At 40.4% G+C, this 17,729-nt stretch overlaps 1 protein-coding gene across 3 annotated transcripts in view; it reads right to left on the reverse strand.

Moving 5' to 3' along the window:
• The window catches only part of POU6F2 (POU class 6 homeobox 2), a 305,926-nt gene that overhangs the window by 94,373 nt on the left and 193,824 nt on the right, over positions 1–17,729 (reverse strand). For all 3 annotated transcript variants that reach the window (XM_021291174.2, XM_065052010.1, XM_065052011.1), the window contains exon 5: positions 3,627–3,946. In XM_021291174.2, the coding sequence (XP_021146849.2) occupies positions 3,627–3,946 (320 nt within the window). The remainder of the gene's footprint in view (positions 1–3,626; positions 3,947–17,729) is intronic.

Consider the following 17,729-nt stretch of genomic DNA (forward strand, 5'->3'; position numbering starts at 1 on the left):
CATTCAAGAACTCATAGAGTTTTCCATGTAATAAATAACATTAAACATTCACAGCAGAAACTTATTTGGAGAAGTGTATTTTCCCAAAACTAAAGGTTTCAAAGTCCCAAATTTACAACAGGAGCTAGGCTGTCTTTCACCTCTGGACTCCTTTGTCTCAACCAATTGACAAAGCAAAAATAAAAATCAGACTACGATTATCTATATGAGGAATTTCACCATTTTAAAATGAAGGGATGAAAGTCTTCCATCATCCACCCAACCCACCACCTCCTGAAATATTGCTCTGTTTTTGACAATTCTCCTCTGGTTTGTTGTCTTTTATAAATCAGCAATGACCCTGGTTCTGCAGAGGATTGCTTTTACCAGTGTAAATCTGGAGCATTGTTGCTAATGTCAGCACAGAATCCAGGTCCTGGAACCTGAAGAAAGGTTTGTCATCTTTCTACACAATCATTAAAAGTCTTCTTAAAATAATTGTTTTGTAACTACAGTCCAGCCCACTGAACTGAGTAAAAAATAGTGATAAAATTAGAGCAGAGTATTATAGCATGATCTGGCAAGAATCATTCTGAGACTTTTAGCTGGTGTATGCTGCACTGGTATTATTAATTTCTGATCAGCTAGGAAGTACCTCACCCAGGTACACCTAAGCAAGTCACTTTCATTTAATTTGCCTTCTGAAGAACATGACAGCATCTGTACATTTTGAGATGTAATTGTTGTTATCCTTCAGAGTTTTTTGAAACAAACGCAATCATCCTCCTGAATTACTGACTTTCCATGACAATTTTTTGAGGTTGCATTGTTCTAAACTAATATCTTTCAGACAGATCCTGAATAATGTAAGACGATAAAGCCCACGTGAAAAAAATCAAGAATTCAGAAATGAAATTTAAGCTGTCAAACTTTAACTTAGTTGATCTTTATTCCCTTAATATTCTTCAAACAAAACCTATTTCGTTCTAGTTCATAAAGAACATTACCTTAGAGGCCATAATATCTCTGAATTTTGTTCTAGGTCAATTTTTAAGTTAAGACATTAGACATCAAAAAAATCCACATTCTAAGTAGCTGTTACGAACTGGATATATGAACTGCTGCAAACATGTGCTCACTCCTTTGTTTTTTAATTTTTTTATGTTTGTGCAGAAGAAAACAATTTCAGATCCAGTTCTCAAGCTAGATGTACAGGGGTAAACCAGCTTTTCTCTGCAGGATTTAGAATGGAAAGACAAATTTCATGGAGGAGGTTTACCACTGCTCTGCTTTAGAAAAGTGCCCAAACACATCCTTCAGCCACCTATAAAGTGCAACAGCAGTTCCTTTGGAAATATTTCTGAGTGTTACTTGTTTGCATGTTAAAGAGTCTCACCATTCTCAGCAATATGACAGAGCGAGTTTTGGGTTCTTAAGTATTTCTTAGGGAAGCTTGAGAAGTATTATGCTTGCTGTAGAAGTGCTGTAGAAATGGCTAGAAGGCCAAATTAACAGCCCTGTGCACATCGCTAAGGTGAGGACTGAAGTACAGTGCTGAATTCTGGCTTCTCTTATGGATGTGAATACAAACACAGAGTTTTCATGGTTATTTAAAGGGTGAGGATCAGACAGGAAAGAACATTAAAAATACTTATCCCCCAATTTATTAGTAAATCTTTAATGCTGAGCCAGATCTGACAGCTAATGACTTCTAATTCCCTTGACTGGTGTTCTGAAATTGTCCCAGTCACGCAGCTGGCTTAGCAGTACTGGCTGAGCTCAGCCCAGTGGGAATGCCAGACCTCTCACCCTGGTGTCTTTCATTAACTTTAATCCCAGTTCCTAAAAGGTTTAAGGGATAGTGTTCGAACTAAACTGCCTCAAGAGTACTTGGTTCACTCCTTCCACTTCTGTTGAGTGTGACACATTCAGACTGCCTTCAAAAGGGTAGTTGTGAGAGTGATGTACCAAGGAATCTCCATGAAAACATTGACACTGGCACCTCCCATGCAACAAATTATTGGTTTTATTTTTATTGTACTTCTGTAAGTGAGATGTGACCGTGGAGACCTAAGAGTAGAAAGTGCTTCTACTGGCCTGCACCTGTAGGTGACAGATGAAGTACCTGGAAGTCCTCAGATTCAGCTGAGATTTAGATTGTAACCAGAGGCTACAGGAGAGCTAAGACTTCAGATTCAGTGTTAGTACAACCCTCTTGGGGTATGTTCACTGAGATAATACCACTTCCTCCTTACTCCTACTCTAAGTGTGCCTTTGTTTTGTTTGGAAAACTGAGTGCCTTTTGAAGCAAAATATTTAGCAGGCAGTTTTGGCAACTTATCGTGTATACAGTTAGTATGCATACATCACAGCTGCACCAAGACAATAAAATGTAACAGAAGCTCCTCTGGAAATACTCCTGTCTCTGTATGTCAATAATCTGCATACTAAAGAGTCCCAAAGCACTCACTAGCATGATAGACTGGGCATTAAATGGTGCCTAAGTAACCCTTAAGACAATACACAGAAGCAGCTCTAGAAACATTATGCTCTACTATAAGAAAAAGTTTAGGAAGCAAGAACACATCCCTTGCAGACATTTAAGTCTATTATGTAAACCATTAAAAATCAGATTTGATGCAATTTAGTTGAAGCTCAGATTAATGCAGGTTTAACTTCTCACACGGCAAACACAGCTTATTGTAAACCAATTCCCTTAATTGTTTGCAAAAGGATTTTTTAATTATTAAGCTAATGCAGTTTAATTTCTGCATGGAATGGAGCAGAATCCATCAGTGTGGATAAAACCTTTAAAGTGGGGTCTCAACATTTAGAAAATAAAGTGAATAGAAACTGCTGGCTTCTAAGTGCAGTTCCACTGCCCAGTGAAAGAGACTCCTCACTGCACAGACTACGGTGGTGTTTATTCAGAGTCATACTTGTGGGTACAGTCAAAACTGTTCTTGAATTACGTGAATATAGCATGACACACGTAGTGCAAGAACATCCAAGTATAAGAAACTAGGACCATTGGAGCTCTCCTATTTTTGCCCAGGATTTCCAAGGTGAGCAGAGCCCAGCATCAGTGTGGGTGCTACAGCTGTTGGTCTATTAAAAGACATTTGTGTCACTGAACTGGCATTCTTGGCTTTGGAAGATATACTGAGACTCTTAACAGAAGCATTTGATTCTTAGTAGGATAAACGTTAGGACTGTAATTTCAAGATGAAGGATAACCCACTGATCCCTTGCACACATCCACCATCAGAAGATCTATTTATTTTAGGGACAGTCAGGATCATCTGCTAATGAACAGCTAACTTTCCTGTCCTTATAAGTTACTATAAAGTGTGACTGCTGGGCAAATATAACTTGCAAAGGTCGCATGCTGAATCCATGACTCTAAGAGCAACAGATGTTTATTCGTCAGAAAGGAGAGGAGTAGGACCATTGTTAGTTATGCTTTTCTATCTTATCAGGACTTTGAGCTGTTCTAAACTGCATGCTTGTAAGGATTAATTAATATGTGGTGGAATTTCTCAGCCTGTATGGTCAAAAGGTATAACCTTTGCTTGATTTCCCCTTGCAGTGGGAGAGTATGCACTTTCTGTTGCTAGACCATCGGAGATTTGTACGTAGCATCCTACCTGCAATGGATTTGGTGAAGTAAGAGGGGATGGAAGGCCATGCCCTGGTGACTGGCTGGGTTTCTGAGGGGAGCTGGAGGACTGTGGGGCCGGAGGTGGTTGGTTCTGGCTCTGGGACTGTGTTTGGTTCTGCTGCGGTGGCGCTGATGGCTGTGGCTGTGGCTGCTGGGTCTGCTGGGCTGGCTGTGGAGTCTGTGCCTGCTGACCTTGCTGCTGCTGCTGGCTTTGCTGCTGCTGCTGCTGACCTTGCTGCTGCTGTTGATGCTGGAGCTGCTGAAGATGCTGAAGCTGTTGAAGCTGAGAGTTCAGGGATGAGGTAGCTGTGAATTGAAGAGAGGGAAGAGAGTTATCTAGGTTTCAGCAATACCTACCGGGCTAAACATGTTCTGGAGTAAATTATGGTTCTGTTACATTGTGGGACATACTGCCCACTGAGGTCAGCTGGCCTCAGACTTCAGGTTGTGGCAGGACATTAATGAACATGTTCCCATCAATAGCACCCTGTGGTTCTGCCAGTGCAGTTCTGTGGTAAGAGCTGGACTTCACTGGAAGCAATGAAAGCAAACTTTTGGAAGGGTTATGGCTCTGCCCACAGGACAGACCTCAGAGCTGACCAGCAGTCTTTGCTCAGAAAATGGCTCAGTGAAGGCAGTGGGAATTTTGCATGCCTGGAGAAGAGGCCAACAGGTCATCACTGTACGTAGCATAGCGAGAACTCATAACATGAACTGGTGATGTTACGTGAAGGAGAAGACGACCACAGTTGTAAAACAAAGGCTGCTCTGAAAAGAACTTTGTCACATCTTTATACAGCAGGTGTCAGGGAAGAAAACATTCAGCTGTGAAATTTCCTGTGCAATACATATGTAGCAAAAATATCCAACGAAATGTGTCTGTCTCTGAAATGAGAACTGCTCCTTATCATTCATATCTCAAAGGTATGAAGTTGCTCTTAATAGGGTAGGTATTCTGTACACTTGCACTGCTCACTTACTCCTGGTAGTCTGTCATGTTTTGAAACGTGCTCCAGATGTGAGGCTTGGTATCTGGTGGCTCACATCAACCTGCTGGCACAGAAGACCAAACTTTATCTCTCAGAGACACTTTCAAATTGACTAGGGCATTCATTAAATTCAGGAAGGCAAAAAGTGTGCCACAGAGATGTCACTAAGGAAGAACAGCTTTAAGCAGCAGCCAGAACACCACAGGAGCCTGATGCTTTCTGGGGTTATGCCCTGAATAAGTCACCTGGGTCCCCAGCCTTAACAACTTTAATCAGGACCTGAGGGGTTGCGTTAGATGGCTCTAAATCCCCAAGAGGAACAGCTTACAACACCACTGAACTACTTTGCCTTCTGTAGTGCTTTGCCAATACCATCCTGTATTCTAACTTCCATTGTCAGAAGCCAAAGTGAACTGGGAGTGAATCAGATTTGTTTTTTCTAAAATAGCATTCAGGTTTCATGTCTAGAAACTCTGTTAACCAAGTTATTTGTGGATTGGCAGATAAAGCCAAGTCATCTCCACTTTCTTTTTATGCCGACATCCCTATTTCAGCTTTCTATGCCCTGGGGATGAACCTGAGGTCTTGGTATGACTTATGAAATCAATGAGCCATAAACTGGAATAAGCAAAAGAAAAAAGAAAAAGGAGAAAGATGAGGCAGAATGGGTATATCAGAAAACGATGTATAAAGGAAAAGCAAAAGTCTTGGTAGAAAGAGTTGTTGGTCATCCATTCCTATACTCATAGCTGCTCTAAATCTCATGCCAAAGAAATCAGCCTGGGGAAGCACAGTTACGCTGCCATCAGTTCCACGATCAGAACTCGCGATCAGAAATGCCCCAAACCAAGAGGGTAGTAAGGGAAAATATAATCTAAGGCATATGAAAACAAAGAATGTGGAGGGTGTCTATGCAAGAAAGCAACTGCATATACAAATATTAACCATAGCAAGAAACACTTTGGTAGATGAAAAGACCCTTCCCATTCCCATGAGGAAAAAACTCATCTAGATCAACTCTATCTTGTGGAGGCCCTTTCCTCATCTGTGATAGCTTAGCAGTCTGGACAAACCATTGATAACCAGAACTAGGTCTTCAAACACAACAGGCCCTCAACTGCTTCCACAGACTCCAATACAGAAATGAATGCAATGATGCCCCACAGAGGCATAACTTGTAGTCCACACAGCTCCCAGAGAGCAACGAGGGGTTGTTTTGCACCCTATGTGCACAACTGGACAAGATGAGACAAAGCTTTCTCTATAGCAATCTAGATATAGTGTGGGGTGGGGTTTTGTTGTTGTTGTTGTTGGTTTTGGTTTTGTTTTTTTGTACTGCAATGGTCCCCAAACCCTTTCACTCCCAACCTGATTTGTCTGATGAATGAAGCAGCTCTGTAGCTGACTTGGAAAACATCAAGTTTGTAAATTCCGTGGGCATGCCCAGCACTCTCAGATGATGCCTTGGTATGGAAATTTTTTCATTCCCCATCTAGGTGTAGAAAAGCTTTGCACTCAGTACTGCTCAATATTTGAATGTTGGCCAGTGCAGGAATATCAATATTTCTATCATTTGCTTTTGTACTGGAAGTGCATTCATTCTTGCTGGGGGGCGGGGCTAAGGTTGTCCCTAAGGGAAAATTCTGTTGATGGAGAAAAGTTACTTCATGGAAAAGTTTCCAAGTTCATTGCAAACAACTGCACAAAATTATTCAAATAACTTCTTGTCTCTTCATGTAATTCCTTAAAAGAGCCTCTCTGAAGCCTGCTGTCATGCTGAGCTATAAATTGCACTGAAGTGGTCTAGTGAGGTATGATTGTTTAACGTGCTGCTGCTAAACAAACAGATAGGGAGCTGGAAGAAGGACTGTTACCTCAGACCAAGCTCTCCCAAAGCCACACAGTAGGTGTGCTGCCAAGGTGGATTTAGGGCTCTGGATCATGCCTGCAGTCCGGTGTTCACGCTGCCTGATTGCACTGCCTCTCGCAACCTGTGTACTATCCACAGCAGGGGTTGTGTCATATTATTGTTTGTAATCAAATCCAGTCCAACTCCCTGAGCTTCCTTGCATACCTCATCCATTATAGATCGTATACCTGTCTAGCATTTGTCACTTTCTGCAGAGCTTGGAGCCTGATGGAATTTCAGGTGGTTCAACAGTGCTGTGTCTGCATGTATAAAAGATAACATGCACTGCCTACCTCACCGGAATCTTTTTATGACTTACTGGCTAACTGCTGGGTAAACTTTGACGTATTTAAGCAAGAAGTGCCTCCTTCCTTTAAGAACTGCATTCAAGAATAAAAAAAGATTGCAAAAAATTGCAAAAAGCTTCTTCATATAGTTTAAAAAGACAACATAAAGTACATCACTTTAAAAGGGAGATAATTAACTAAAAAAAAAAATGCATGTAAGCTATGAAAAACCCCGAGGAAAATTCACAAAGGCTATGTGACATTTCAACTTTCCTTAAGAAAAATACATTTTGAATACCCACCAGCTATCCCAGAAAACAGTAAGAAGAACTAATACCTGTGAAGAAATGATGGCATGACAGGTTTCCAAACATAAGTTTTAACTATGGTTATTTGGTTGCTGTGGTGCCATGGCAGGCTTCCCAAGAGATCACCCCACACTTTATGATCCTACTTTAAGCAGATTATGCTTAGCCACAGTATCAAAGCATTTGCATTAGAATAAGAGATATGGAGTTAAGTGGTGCAAATGGATGGCCAACTGGCAGCAAAAGCAAACCTTCTCATCTCCAAGGTCACCACTTCTGTACCTGTCACAGACCTCAGACTCCTCTAAGGACTCAGAGAAATTTATGATCTAAGGAACACACTCCTCGACTTTCTTTGGGGAATACCCTAGGCACAATGGTGCTATGCATTTACAATATTTACATAAAATGATGACTTTGGATGTTTTCCTTGTGTCTTCTGTTCTTCTGCTGGTTACCTGCACAGCAAATTGAAACGAAACTAAAATGCCCCTATGTCAAGTAGAGTGGTGCAATGGGAAAAATTCGTCCGTGGTGCAACCATGCTGAAAGCAGCAGTCTGCCCCATGAAAGGGAAAATGAGTGAATCATTTTCTTAGTAGGAAAACTGAAAAGGCTCTGCCCTCAAATCCCAACTGCATAAGTATGGGAATTATATTTTAAATAAAAATATATATTTTAAACTTCAATCATATTTCTCCAATAAGCAAGGAACATACATAAGCCCACAATTTTTTATAAAATGAAAACAGTGTAAAAATTATAACTCTCTTTTCACCTCTCATTCACAATACAAACTCAGATTCTTAAGACCTCTACAGTGCTTGGCAGAAGATCAAAATAATGTTCAGGGATTCAATTTGTATCTAGAATCTGCTCTTGTGGATAAGCTTCACATAATGTCTGATTTATTTCATTAATGTGTTGTGCATGTTTGTTTCTGTGTAAAGATGAAGAAGGGGTAGGAGGAATAAGACAATTTTAGCCTACAAACTATTGTGCTGTTCTGTACCCTAGCCTCCTATTTACATAATTGCATAGATGTTCTTCAGTGCCTTGATACAATGTACAATGGACTAAAAAGGAGAAAATCATACATTAAACCCTTTCCTATTTGACTGAGCACAGAACTTGGCCTTTTTCCACTTCCCCAGTAATGGAGAATGGATTTGCATTGCCTTAAACTGAAAAGTGTAACTAACTTAAGCAGCTGGGCTTGCGTTTGAACTGACATGGCCTGCTTTTCTTTTCCACCCTGTTGCTTCTCTTCTAATGAGGTATATGCATTTATTTTCTTTGAAACAGATTTCTAAAGATTGAATGCACACGCTGAACAATCTAATGCAAGGCTATGTTTACGCTCTCTCCCTCCTGGTTAATGAGGGGTAGGTTAGCCAAATATACAATGTGTTTTTGCATACGCTTGAATTTTCTTTTTAAGAGCAAAATGTGAATTGTTTTAAATATGTTAGCACCCTCCTTGTGAAAAAAAAAAAAAAAAAAAAAAGAGGAAGGATTGGACTTGTGGCCGAAGAGATTAGTAATGGGATACAGAGTATATTATTTCTAAATCACTGGTTCAAATCCAGTTTAGGTCAATACAGGGAACAGAAGTCATTGCACTTTAACGGTGCTTTCAAGTGTTTTCTACCTTATAGAAGATGTATTAGATGTATAGAAGATGTATGCACACACAGATACCCACAGGGAGCCTGTGCTGGAGACAGTCTGCCACACAGTCAAGGTACTAAACTGATGGTCTCCCAATACCTATTAGGCAGATCATAAAGACTACGGCCTTGGATGGCATCAACTGACATCTTTATTTGAACTTGCAGCAGAGAGGGTAAGGACAGAAAGAGTAAGGAGACCAAGTCATCTTCTCCTCCCTAAAGGTGATCCCTCAAGGTTACAGCTGCAGAACGCTGATGGGGTTATGGGGAGAGACTTGCATTGCCAATGCTCCCCTATACCAATTCTGCAGATAAACAGAGAGCTTCACTTTCTACTGTTGTCATATCCAGCATCTTTCATGAGCACTAAATTCACTTTAAAGAATATAGGCAATAAAAAGGAAGTATTAAGAAGAAAACCATCATAATTTATATGGTGCCTGTGGTGTCTCCACATTTTGATGAATACTGGAACTTCCCTGAAAAATGATCCACTGCATTAAATAAATCTGACATTTTTTTTCCCCTACTAAACCTTAAAATGTACAATAATCCACTAAAATCCTAAGGGGAAAAAAAAAAAAGTTGTTGTTCTGGATAGAGAGCTTGACTAAGTATCAGGGCAAGTATATTTGGAATACTAGCCATTTTGACATAATCTAGAGGATATTTTCCTCTAGTTTATGGCAACACTCTGTGAGTAAAGTTCCCTGAGTGTATTGTAAAAATTGCATTAACCTATTTAAAATGCCCAAAGGCAAGAACAAGCTGGAGAAATTAGACTTTAATAAGCCATTTGCTTCCTCAGCTCAAATGGGACCTTAGGCCTCATATCGCACAGATGGCTGAAACATTAACTGGAGTCAGGGTATCATCAAGACACAGGGGATCAATCAGGGAGTCATCTTGGGATTCTCATGCAAAGACAGGCAATTAAAAACCCACCATAACATAGTCTGAGGGCAAGGTAAGTGTTTGAATGCCAAAGGCTGGGTGTCAAGCAAGCAATATCTAAATCTGGTAAACTCCTAATTTTACCAGCCTTTTTTTTTTTTTTGGAAACATGACACTCTTAGAGATCAGTGAGCAGGATCCTTAACATCAAATCCTTCTGCCAGATAAAAGCAGTTTTCTACTTACAGTGAGCAGGAGTGGTCCCAGATTGTCTAAGAACAGAATAGTGTTAGAATGCAAAATCAAATGGAGTGGCATGGTATTCCTACGGATGGATTTCCAGACCATATTGAGCCTATGAGTATGTATTTAAGATAACCCTCCATTTATTGAGAAAAAAATCTGCATGACTGATTTGAAAGAAACTAATTGATGGAGAAAAAATTATCATCTAATGGCTATTAGAGCCCAGTGTAAGACTTCACAGCTGAAGGGATGTGGCAGGGAACAGATGAATGACACAAAGAAATTAAGTTTACAACAAGACTGCTGATTCAAAGAACAATGATCATGACTCATAATGGACATCAGACAAAGGCTGGGCACTCTCTGCACACACAACCCTTAACAGCAGGAACTGTACTTTATTTCCCACCCCTTTGTCTCTTTCAAATTCTCTAATATTGATGGTAAACATTATTTCCACGACACTTAAGCAGACTACACGTTTGGCATGCCTCAAAAGAGCAATGCTTGTAGAGGAAGTATTGCGATCACACGTGGCCACAGAAGCGTTGGAAGAGGTTGCGCAGAATCCTGTCCTGCAGTTCAGAGAGCCACAGGTCCCCTGGCCACTGAGCAGCCTGTCATTTCTGCTGGCAAGGTGGCTATGTGAGGCTTTGTGGCAAAGTCTTGTCGAGAGGAACTGGTTGAACTGCTCGATGGATTTAAAGGGTGATTTTGCATTCTTTCAGATAATAGATTTGCAGTTGTGTTTTCTATAATTGTTTATGGCAAATGGCTCTTCTGACAGAGAAATATTTAACCAGGTAGAGCTCCAGCAATGGTTCTTTGAAGATCAGGAATTATTACAGGTCTCTTCAAAGAGTCTTTGAAGTGAGTCACGTTTCCTTAACTAAAAGTGAAGTTACTGTGAAATGCACCTCTATTTTTGGTTTGGTTTTGGTTTTGTGTTTTTTTTTTTTTTTTTGTGCACATGTGTGTTTGGCTTTTTTTTTTTTTTTTAAACAATGCAATGGAATAGTGGATCAAAGTGTTTGTGGTTTAAAAGGCTGGCCTTGATGCTGAGCTTATGGAAGTGTCCTGAGAGTGGCAAAGGGCAAGCCAAGCGAAGTAGCAGAGAGTACTGTGCCCACCAGGCGATTTGGTATAACCGACTGCTTTCATCTCTCAGACTCTTATTATATCCATGTTTCTATCATTTTCCCTTCCAGTCTATTCTGAAAGCTGGTAGACCTGAGACAACTCTGTTTTCTATTAAGAACTCCAAGATTCAAGCAACTGCAAATTCTGTTCCAAGCACGCAAATTCCAGCTAGAGAAGTTAGCTGAACACGAGTGACAACAAGCCACAGAATGACTCAGAAAACAGCAATGTGTACCCTAGAAGGAGAAGGGAAAAATGCAGCCCATCCCAGTCTTTTCCATTACAATCAATAAAACTGCAACAGCACGTATGAGAACCAGGTGCAAAAGTGGCAGTTCTACTTTGCTGCAAGGCCATACATACAAATGTTCTGCCAGAGCAGTGACTTCACCCTTGATAACAACAGGCCTCATTATCCACAATACAGCCTTGAACTTCTGTTTTTACCAAGCCATAAAAATTTAAAGATTGTAGCAACAGGGTGAAGAAGGTGGGAGGAGAACAAAACAAAATGTGTGGCCTGCAAGGGCTGGAATGCTCTCACTCCCTGTGCAGTTCCCAGAGACTGAAGTCCATTCCTTACCAGCTGGGACACAGAGGCAGTAACATGTTGAACATGGCATTGTTCATCGGTCACTGAAGCATCAAAATGGACTAAAAAACTTTCTCTAAGTGACATGAGATATCGCTTAATAGCTGTGGTACAGGAGCAATCTCGAGCACGGGTCACTGGTTTGGTGAGGAGGTGCAGTGGTGGGTGCTGTAACCTCAATATGCGAGCGGAAGATGCAGGTGTTCCTTCTTCAGATAAACGGTCAACACAGAGAGACTACGCAAGTCCCTCCACATGAGAAATGGTAGAAGAGCTGGGAAGTGAACTCTAATTTGGTAATCTGTCACACCGCAGGCCATTCCTGAACGTATGTACCGCTAGCAAGGTACATTATGTTTGCCTGCTGTTGAGTCACAGTGGCTCTACTTGGATTTATTTAAGAATCTTCTGTGATTTTTATTATTTGCTGTGCAAATATAAGAATGGCTGTATTTAGTTGTGTACATTTCAGAACATACCACAGTACCAGTAGCTGTTTTACTTCTGTAAGCTTTAAGCTAAGTAGATGTCTGCTTAAGGCGATTTGCCTATATCACTCCTTTCTATTAAAACCGAAGTTAAATAGTAGGTGAGCGGCAGTTCTAACTCTGCAGCTGGTCATCTGCTGTGGATGGACTGACTGTTCATGTTTAATTTGCAGCAAAATGAGGGAGGCTGAACAGCAGATTTCTCTCCTGCCCCTGTAGCTCATCAGCCAAACATGTTGCTGCTCCAGGTGCTAATCCTTGGCACAGCAACAGTGAATTAGTTGCTCTGAGTGCTCATGTGCTTCCACCTACCTTAGTTTCCTGCACGCTGTTGAAGTAAACAACCTGGTTATTCACACAGATAAACTGTTCATCGGTAGAAAATTTAGGTGGGAGACTTAGGGAGAGGATTTTATAGGCATTTCTCATTCACGGGCTCTAACATCAGTCACAATTCTGTGTTGGGATGAAGCTCAATCCACAGCTGAATGGAAGGACTGGGGAGTCCAGAAAAGCAGCTGCACGGCTCTGCACAGTCCATGCACTATCCTGTCCACGGCTCTCAAAAGCACATCAGGAACCTCATGGTATTTGATAATTGATGTTTTTTTTGTACACTGCAAAACAGTTAAAAGAAGGCCTTTGGATACCAAGCTGCTTCTTCAAGGTTAATTATTTTTATTTTGAAAGGGGTACACAGAAATTAATACAAAAAATTTCACTTACATGACGTTTTTACTTACATGGAGCTGGAGTCCCAAGTTATAGAAAGGGAACAAAATCCCAAGTATAAATTTACAATTGGCCACAAATCTACTTAAAAATAATTCACTATTTCTGTCCACGTATTCAGAGCGAACAGAGTGCTGTTGCCCTTTTCATGCATTAACTAACCTTATTACCCTTATCAATGGAAATACTTGTTTTTCCAGACCAGATAATGGAAGTAAAGACAAATTCGGTTGCTAACCATAATTCTCCAAAAAGCTCATTGGAAGCTAGTGTTTGCCTTCCTTAATGTAGCATTGCCTTAATTTTAATATTCATGATAATGAAATATCATTTCAAATAAGGGTTTAGGTCTCATCAGCTGCACGTGTTTAGCTACAGCAAACCTCAATGATGCTACAAAACATTTTTCTCATTGTTTGTCATCTCCAGGTTCCTCAGTCTTTTAAATGAATTGAGTAATGTGTTAATGCTCAAAGAAATGTTTACCAATGCACTAAGGCTGGTATAAATATTAAACACACCTGCTGTTAATGTTATCCTTTTGAGAATTTCAATAGAACGCTGCACAAATTGCTATAAAAATACAGAAAATTCACAAGAGGATGTATCCGAATAGGTAAATTTTATTCATCCTATAGAAACTTACTGGCAGTGATGTAACTAGATTACTTGAAGTTTCCGTAGAACATTTATAATTTTCTCTTAATTTTTATCCTGTTATATATAACCTTTTAATATAATAATGCAAAAGGTAACTTTTAACTGTAGAGAATTAAGAAAATTTTGATGATAACGTGAACAATGGTCATCACATGAAAACGATTGCTAATGTATAGCCAGAAATAATGATGTTTGGCTTTGGGGAAAAAGGCCAAAAAATACCTTGGTTGTGAAATTAGTAGATTTCTCATTCTCCTGAGGAAGCCCACTGAGAGGTGTAAGTGAAAATGCTACAGAAATAATGGGCAAACACCGTTACTGGATTTACTGCAGTAACTCCCATGTCAATTAAATGGAGATGAACTTGTTCCAAAATAGCGTATTTAAATGAAAAGCCTGGACTATTCAACAGTACAAAATACAGAAACACATGTCAGTGCTGATACAAGATCTAGCTTTTCGCTTAAATTGACTTCTGATTAAAAAAGTTAGAGGAAAAAATTCTTCTCAAGCGGGATGATCTATCTATCATGGCAACAAACATGAGAACAAAATTTGGCACAGTTAGTGCACACGGAAATCTGAAACCACTACTTTAGATTAGTTTTGCCAAGTTTTGACTAAGCAGATGCAAAAAAACTGTTCCTTTCATTTTCAGTGCCAGGTATTTTGTCTTTACTCTGTTGATTTTAATAGCTCGCTCAGAAGCTTGGAAATGAACGTTCTTCCATCATCAATTTAAAACTTTTCCATTTGCCAACTATGGATGTTTTTTCTACTGTAAGTTTTCAACGAAGCTGAAATTAATACAGTTCCCTTTGATTTTCCATCCAAGCACCAGGGCGCATGGGGCAAGCTATGCTTTCATCTCCATCCTTGAGACAGAGCCAGGTCCAGCATCACATGACCACAACACTACTCCTTTCTTTCTCTCTCTCCCACAATCTTACAAAAAAAAGGCAGTTTTTGGCTTGTGTTTGTCTAAACACTATGTGGCAAGCCCAGGTCTACAGAGGTCCTTCAGCATTCTATAGGGGAGGGAAATTCCTATGGTCGTCGTGTCCAGCAGTTCAACTGCTGTTCTTCTCACATAGAGCCCTCAGTTTGAGCAGATACGGCTTCAACGGCCTCTTTTTCCTACCAGCTCTAGGCATTCACTTCTTGCTAGCTTAAAGAACTATGATGGCACTCTAGCAACCCTGACCTTTGAACAAGGGACTGAAGCAAATGTAAATCTGGTGAAACATTATTGTTGTGATCGTGGGCAACAGTAGTTGTGTAAATTCCTGACTTTATTTTGTTATGGAATGTTTAGGGATATGTTTTCTACTCAATCATTAGAGCCGATGAGAACTGCATCAGAAAAAAACACCTGCAAAGATAAGACACAGAAGTGAAAGCTAGAGTTCTTTAAGCAATTATCCAGTGCAACACATTTCATGAGGAGGCTGGCAGCATACACTGCTGACCATCTTATGTATTTGGATTATGGATCACATGGATTTCCAATTCATAAAGGAACTACTGCCAGGAAAGCATCTTATGCTTTAATGTTTTGCACAGGGAAATTAGGAGAGGAAGCCAAGAACACAAGACCTCTGATACCTGTGAATCAACACTGGTCTCTGCACCAGTACAGACAAAGACAGAAGTAATTTCCATCTCTCAAGTAATTTCCATCTCTCCATCTCTCTCCTTTTTCCCTAAAGGAGCAGTATTCTTAAATAGATTAATTCTAATAGCCCTTAATTATCTTGCACAGTGAAATAATGTCTGACTTCTTCCAATCACAGTGCTAGAAGCATTGCTGATTTAACTGACACTGTAATGATTTTCAGATCTGATCACAGTATATCCACAAAATAGACAAGCTGTAGTTGCCTGCACGATTCTGTCACTTCTTTCAGCTGTGACTGGGAGCGGCCTTTTTGTCAGGTGCTGTGTGATGGGTGCCTTGCAGACCTGCATCTCACTTTGCTGAGAGGGCTCGGTTTGCCTCCTGCCGTAAGAGCACTGTAAAGAAACAGCCCCAAGGAGACGGTAGGGAAAATGTGTGAGCCACTGCCTGCACCTTGTGCCAGCGTGGGTATGAACGCAAAGCACGTGCCACAGGGCAGCTCTCTCTGCTGAGACTCAGAAGAGTGCCTTTGGCTTATGTACTGATCTGAAACTTTAATCTCCCCGTGGAACACTTTAATCAGAAACCATTTTCATAACTTGTAAGCACTGCCAAATGTTTGATTTCAGGCTGCTTAAGTGATCAAACCTTCCAGTGGAAAATAAATAATAACGAAACCATCAGACAAAGTAGTTATAAATAATTAAATATGCTGTACTGACAAATACTATTCCCACCTGGATGTTATGCTTCCAAGATGGAAAGCAAAATTTTCCTAATCAGAACAAACAAACAAAACAGATCGTGTATGACAGAACAAGTCAAATCAGAAACGGAGTTTGGACTGATTGTCTTTTGGATGAAGATCAGTGCCTGGGAATCCACTTCCCATTCCTGAATCTACCATACCCGCCACACCTTGGACATGCCACTTAATCTCCCTGCCTCACTTTCCTGTTCTATAAAAGAAAAGGAAGGATAATAAACTTGGCTTTCCTCACCACAGGAAGCTAAATTAGCGAAGTACAGCAATGTGCACTAAGATCCTCCAAATTAAGGGAGTCAAAGACACATGAAGTTTTATTTCCCCACGGAAAAGATTCTTCTAGAACTATCTCCTACATTGCGTTAAAGAGAGATAGATGGTTTAAAAGCACCCATTTATTTTCTTTTTTTCCTATTTTTTGATAATGTCTGGGTAATGCTTTTATTCCCAGCAGCTCATAAGACTTTTTGAGATTTCCAATAATAAGGATGTCTTTTAAGATGAACTCTCAGCTCAGGCACATTTTAGGCACTTGTCTCACACCAGGTTTAAAGGATACCTCAGAATGAAAAACAATCCCAGATTTCCTGGAAGACTAGTACTTAAGAGTTCATTGTACACCACTGTGAGCACCTCTGTCATCACAGACACACTGATGGAGCCAGCTAAACCAAACTAGCTAATGATAATAGTGATTAAAAAAAACACGAGAAAATTTCACCAACCAGGCACCACAGGTAATAAAGTGATTCCTCCAGTGTGGTCAGCTAGGCCAAAGAAACAGGAGGATGACAAAAGAAAATGAAGAAAGAAATTCAAGGGTGATAACTATAGGACCCTGGTGGGTTTGTTATGTGAAGACTGTAGGTAACCATATCCTGGCGCTGTGATGCTTCATAAATTTTGTCATCTTGTCAAGAGGCTGAAGACTATTGGCCTTACTTCCTCCACTAATAAGGCTGTGCTGCTTTGTGCCCAGATTTTTATCATGATTACAAAATTTGAACCATCGTGTGAGCCTTATTCCTTCCTGCACCAATGATTACTGCCTCCCAAATTACAGAAGAACAAATGGGAAATTGAAACTCCTCTTCCTCTCTTGTTCAACAGCTCCTTTTTTCCCTTTTCCTGACTCCTTGCAAAATAATTCTCAGGCTCTCAGGACCAGCAATACTAAGGCTTGCTTGGTTTTGGTTTCTGAATATATTACGAGTAATAATAGTAATAAACCAAGAAATCTGAGTAGATTTTATGATGTTCACATACAGGTGTGACATTTATACATGCAAGGAAGACCTTCATGCATTATAAAGTCTGTGCAGGCAACATTCAGCCATTTTGTCCGCTGAGAACACACAGCGGGGGTCAGAGAGCTGAAGAGAGAGCAGCCATGTGAAGTGTTCTGGGGGTACCCTTCAGGCCTACAGTCTGTGTACCCAACAGCTCTCCTTATTACAGCTCACAATAGGAGAAAACAGTTACTTCTCTTAGCACTTACCTCGGATGAGCAAAACATGAAAAGACCAGGCCCAACCCAGCTGGCTATGGCCACTCATGGTCATGAAACTTCAAGAGAAAGGCAGGCCTGTGACTTGTCCTGTCTATATTTTGTATCCTTTTCATCCCTGTCTAAAAAGGCATCATATGAATCAAGGCGGAGTCACCCCTTCCTTACACATGATGGGGCAAAAACGTGTTCACACAATAAAAACCACCGAAGGCTTGTCCATCAGCTGCTACAGTTTGAGTGTTCACTCATTTAAGTGTGTACCAAGGATGTACCTTTA

Source organism: Columba livia, chromosome 2 (genome assembly GCF_036013475.1).
Source record: "Columba livia isolate bColLiv1 breed racing homer chromosome 2, bColLiv1.pat.W.v2, whole genome shotgun sequence".
In the NCBI taxonomy this organism is placed as follows: Eukaryota; Metazoa; Chordata; class Aves; order Columbiformes; family Columbidae; genus Columba; species Columba livia.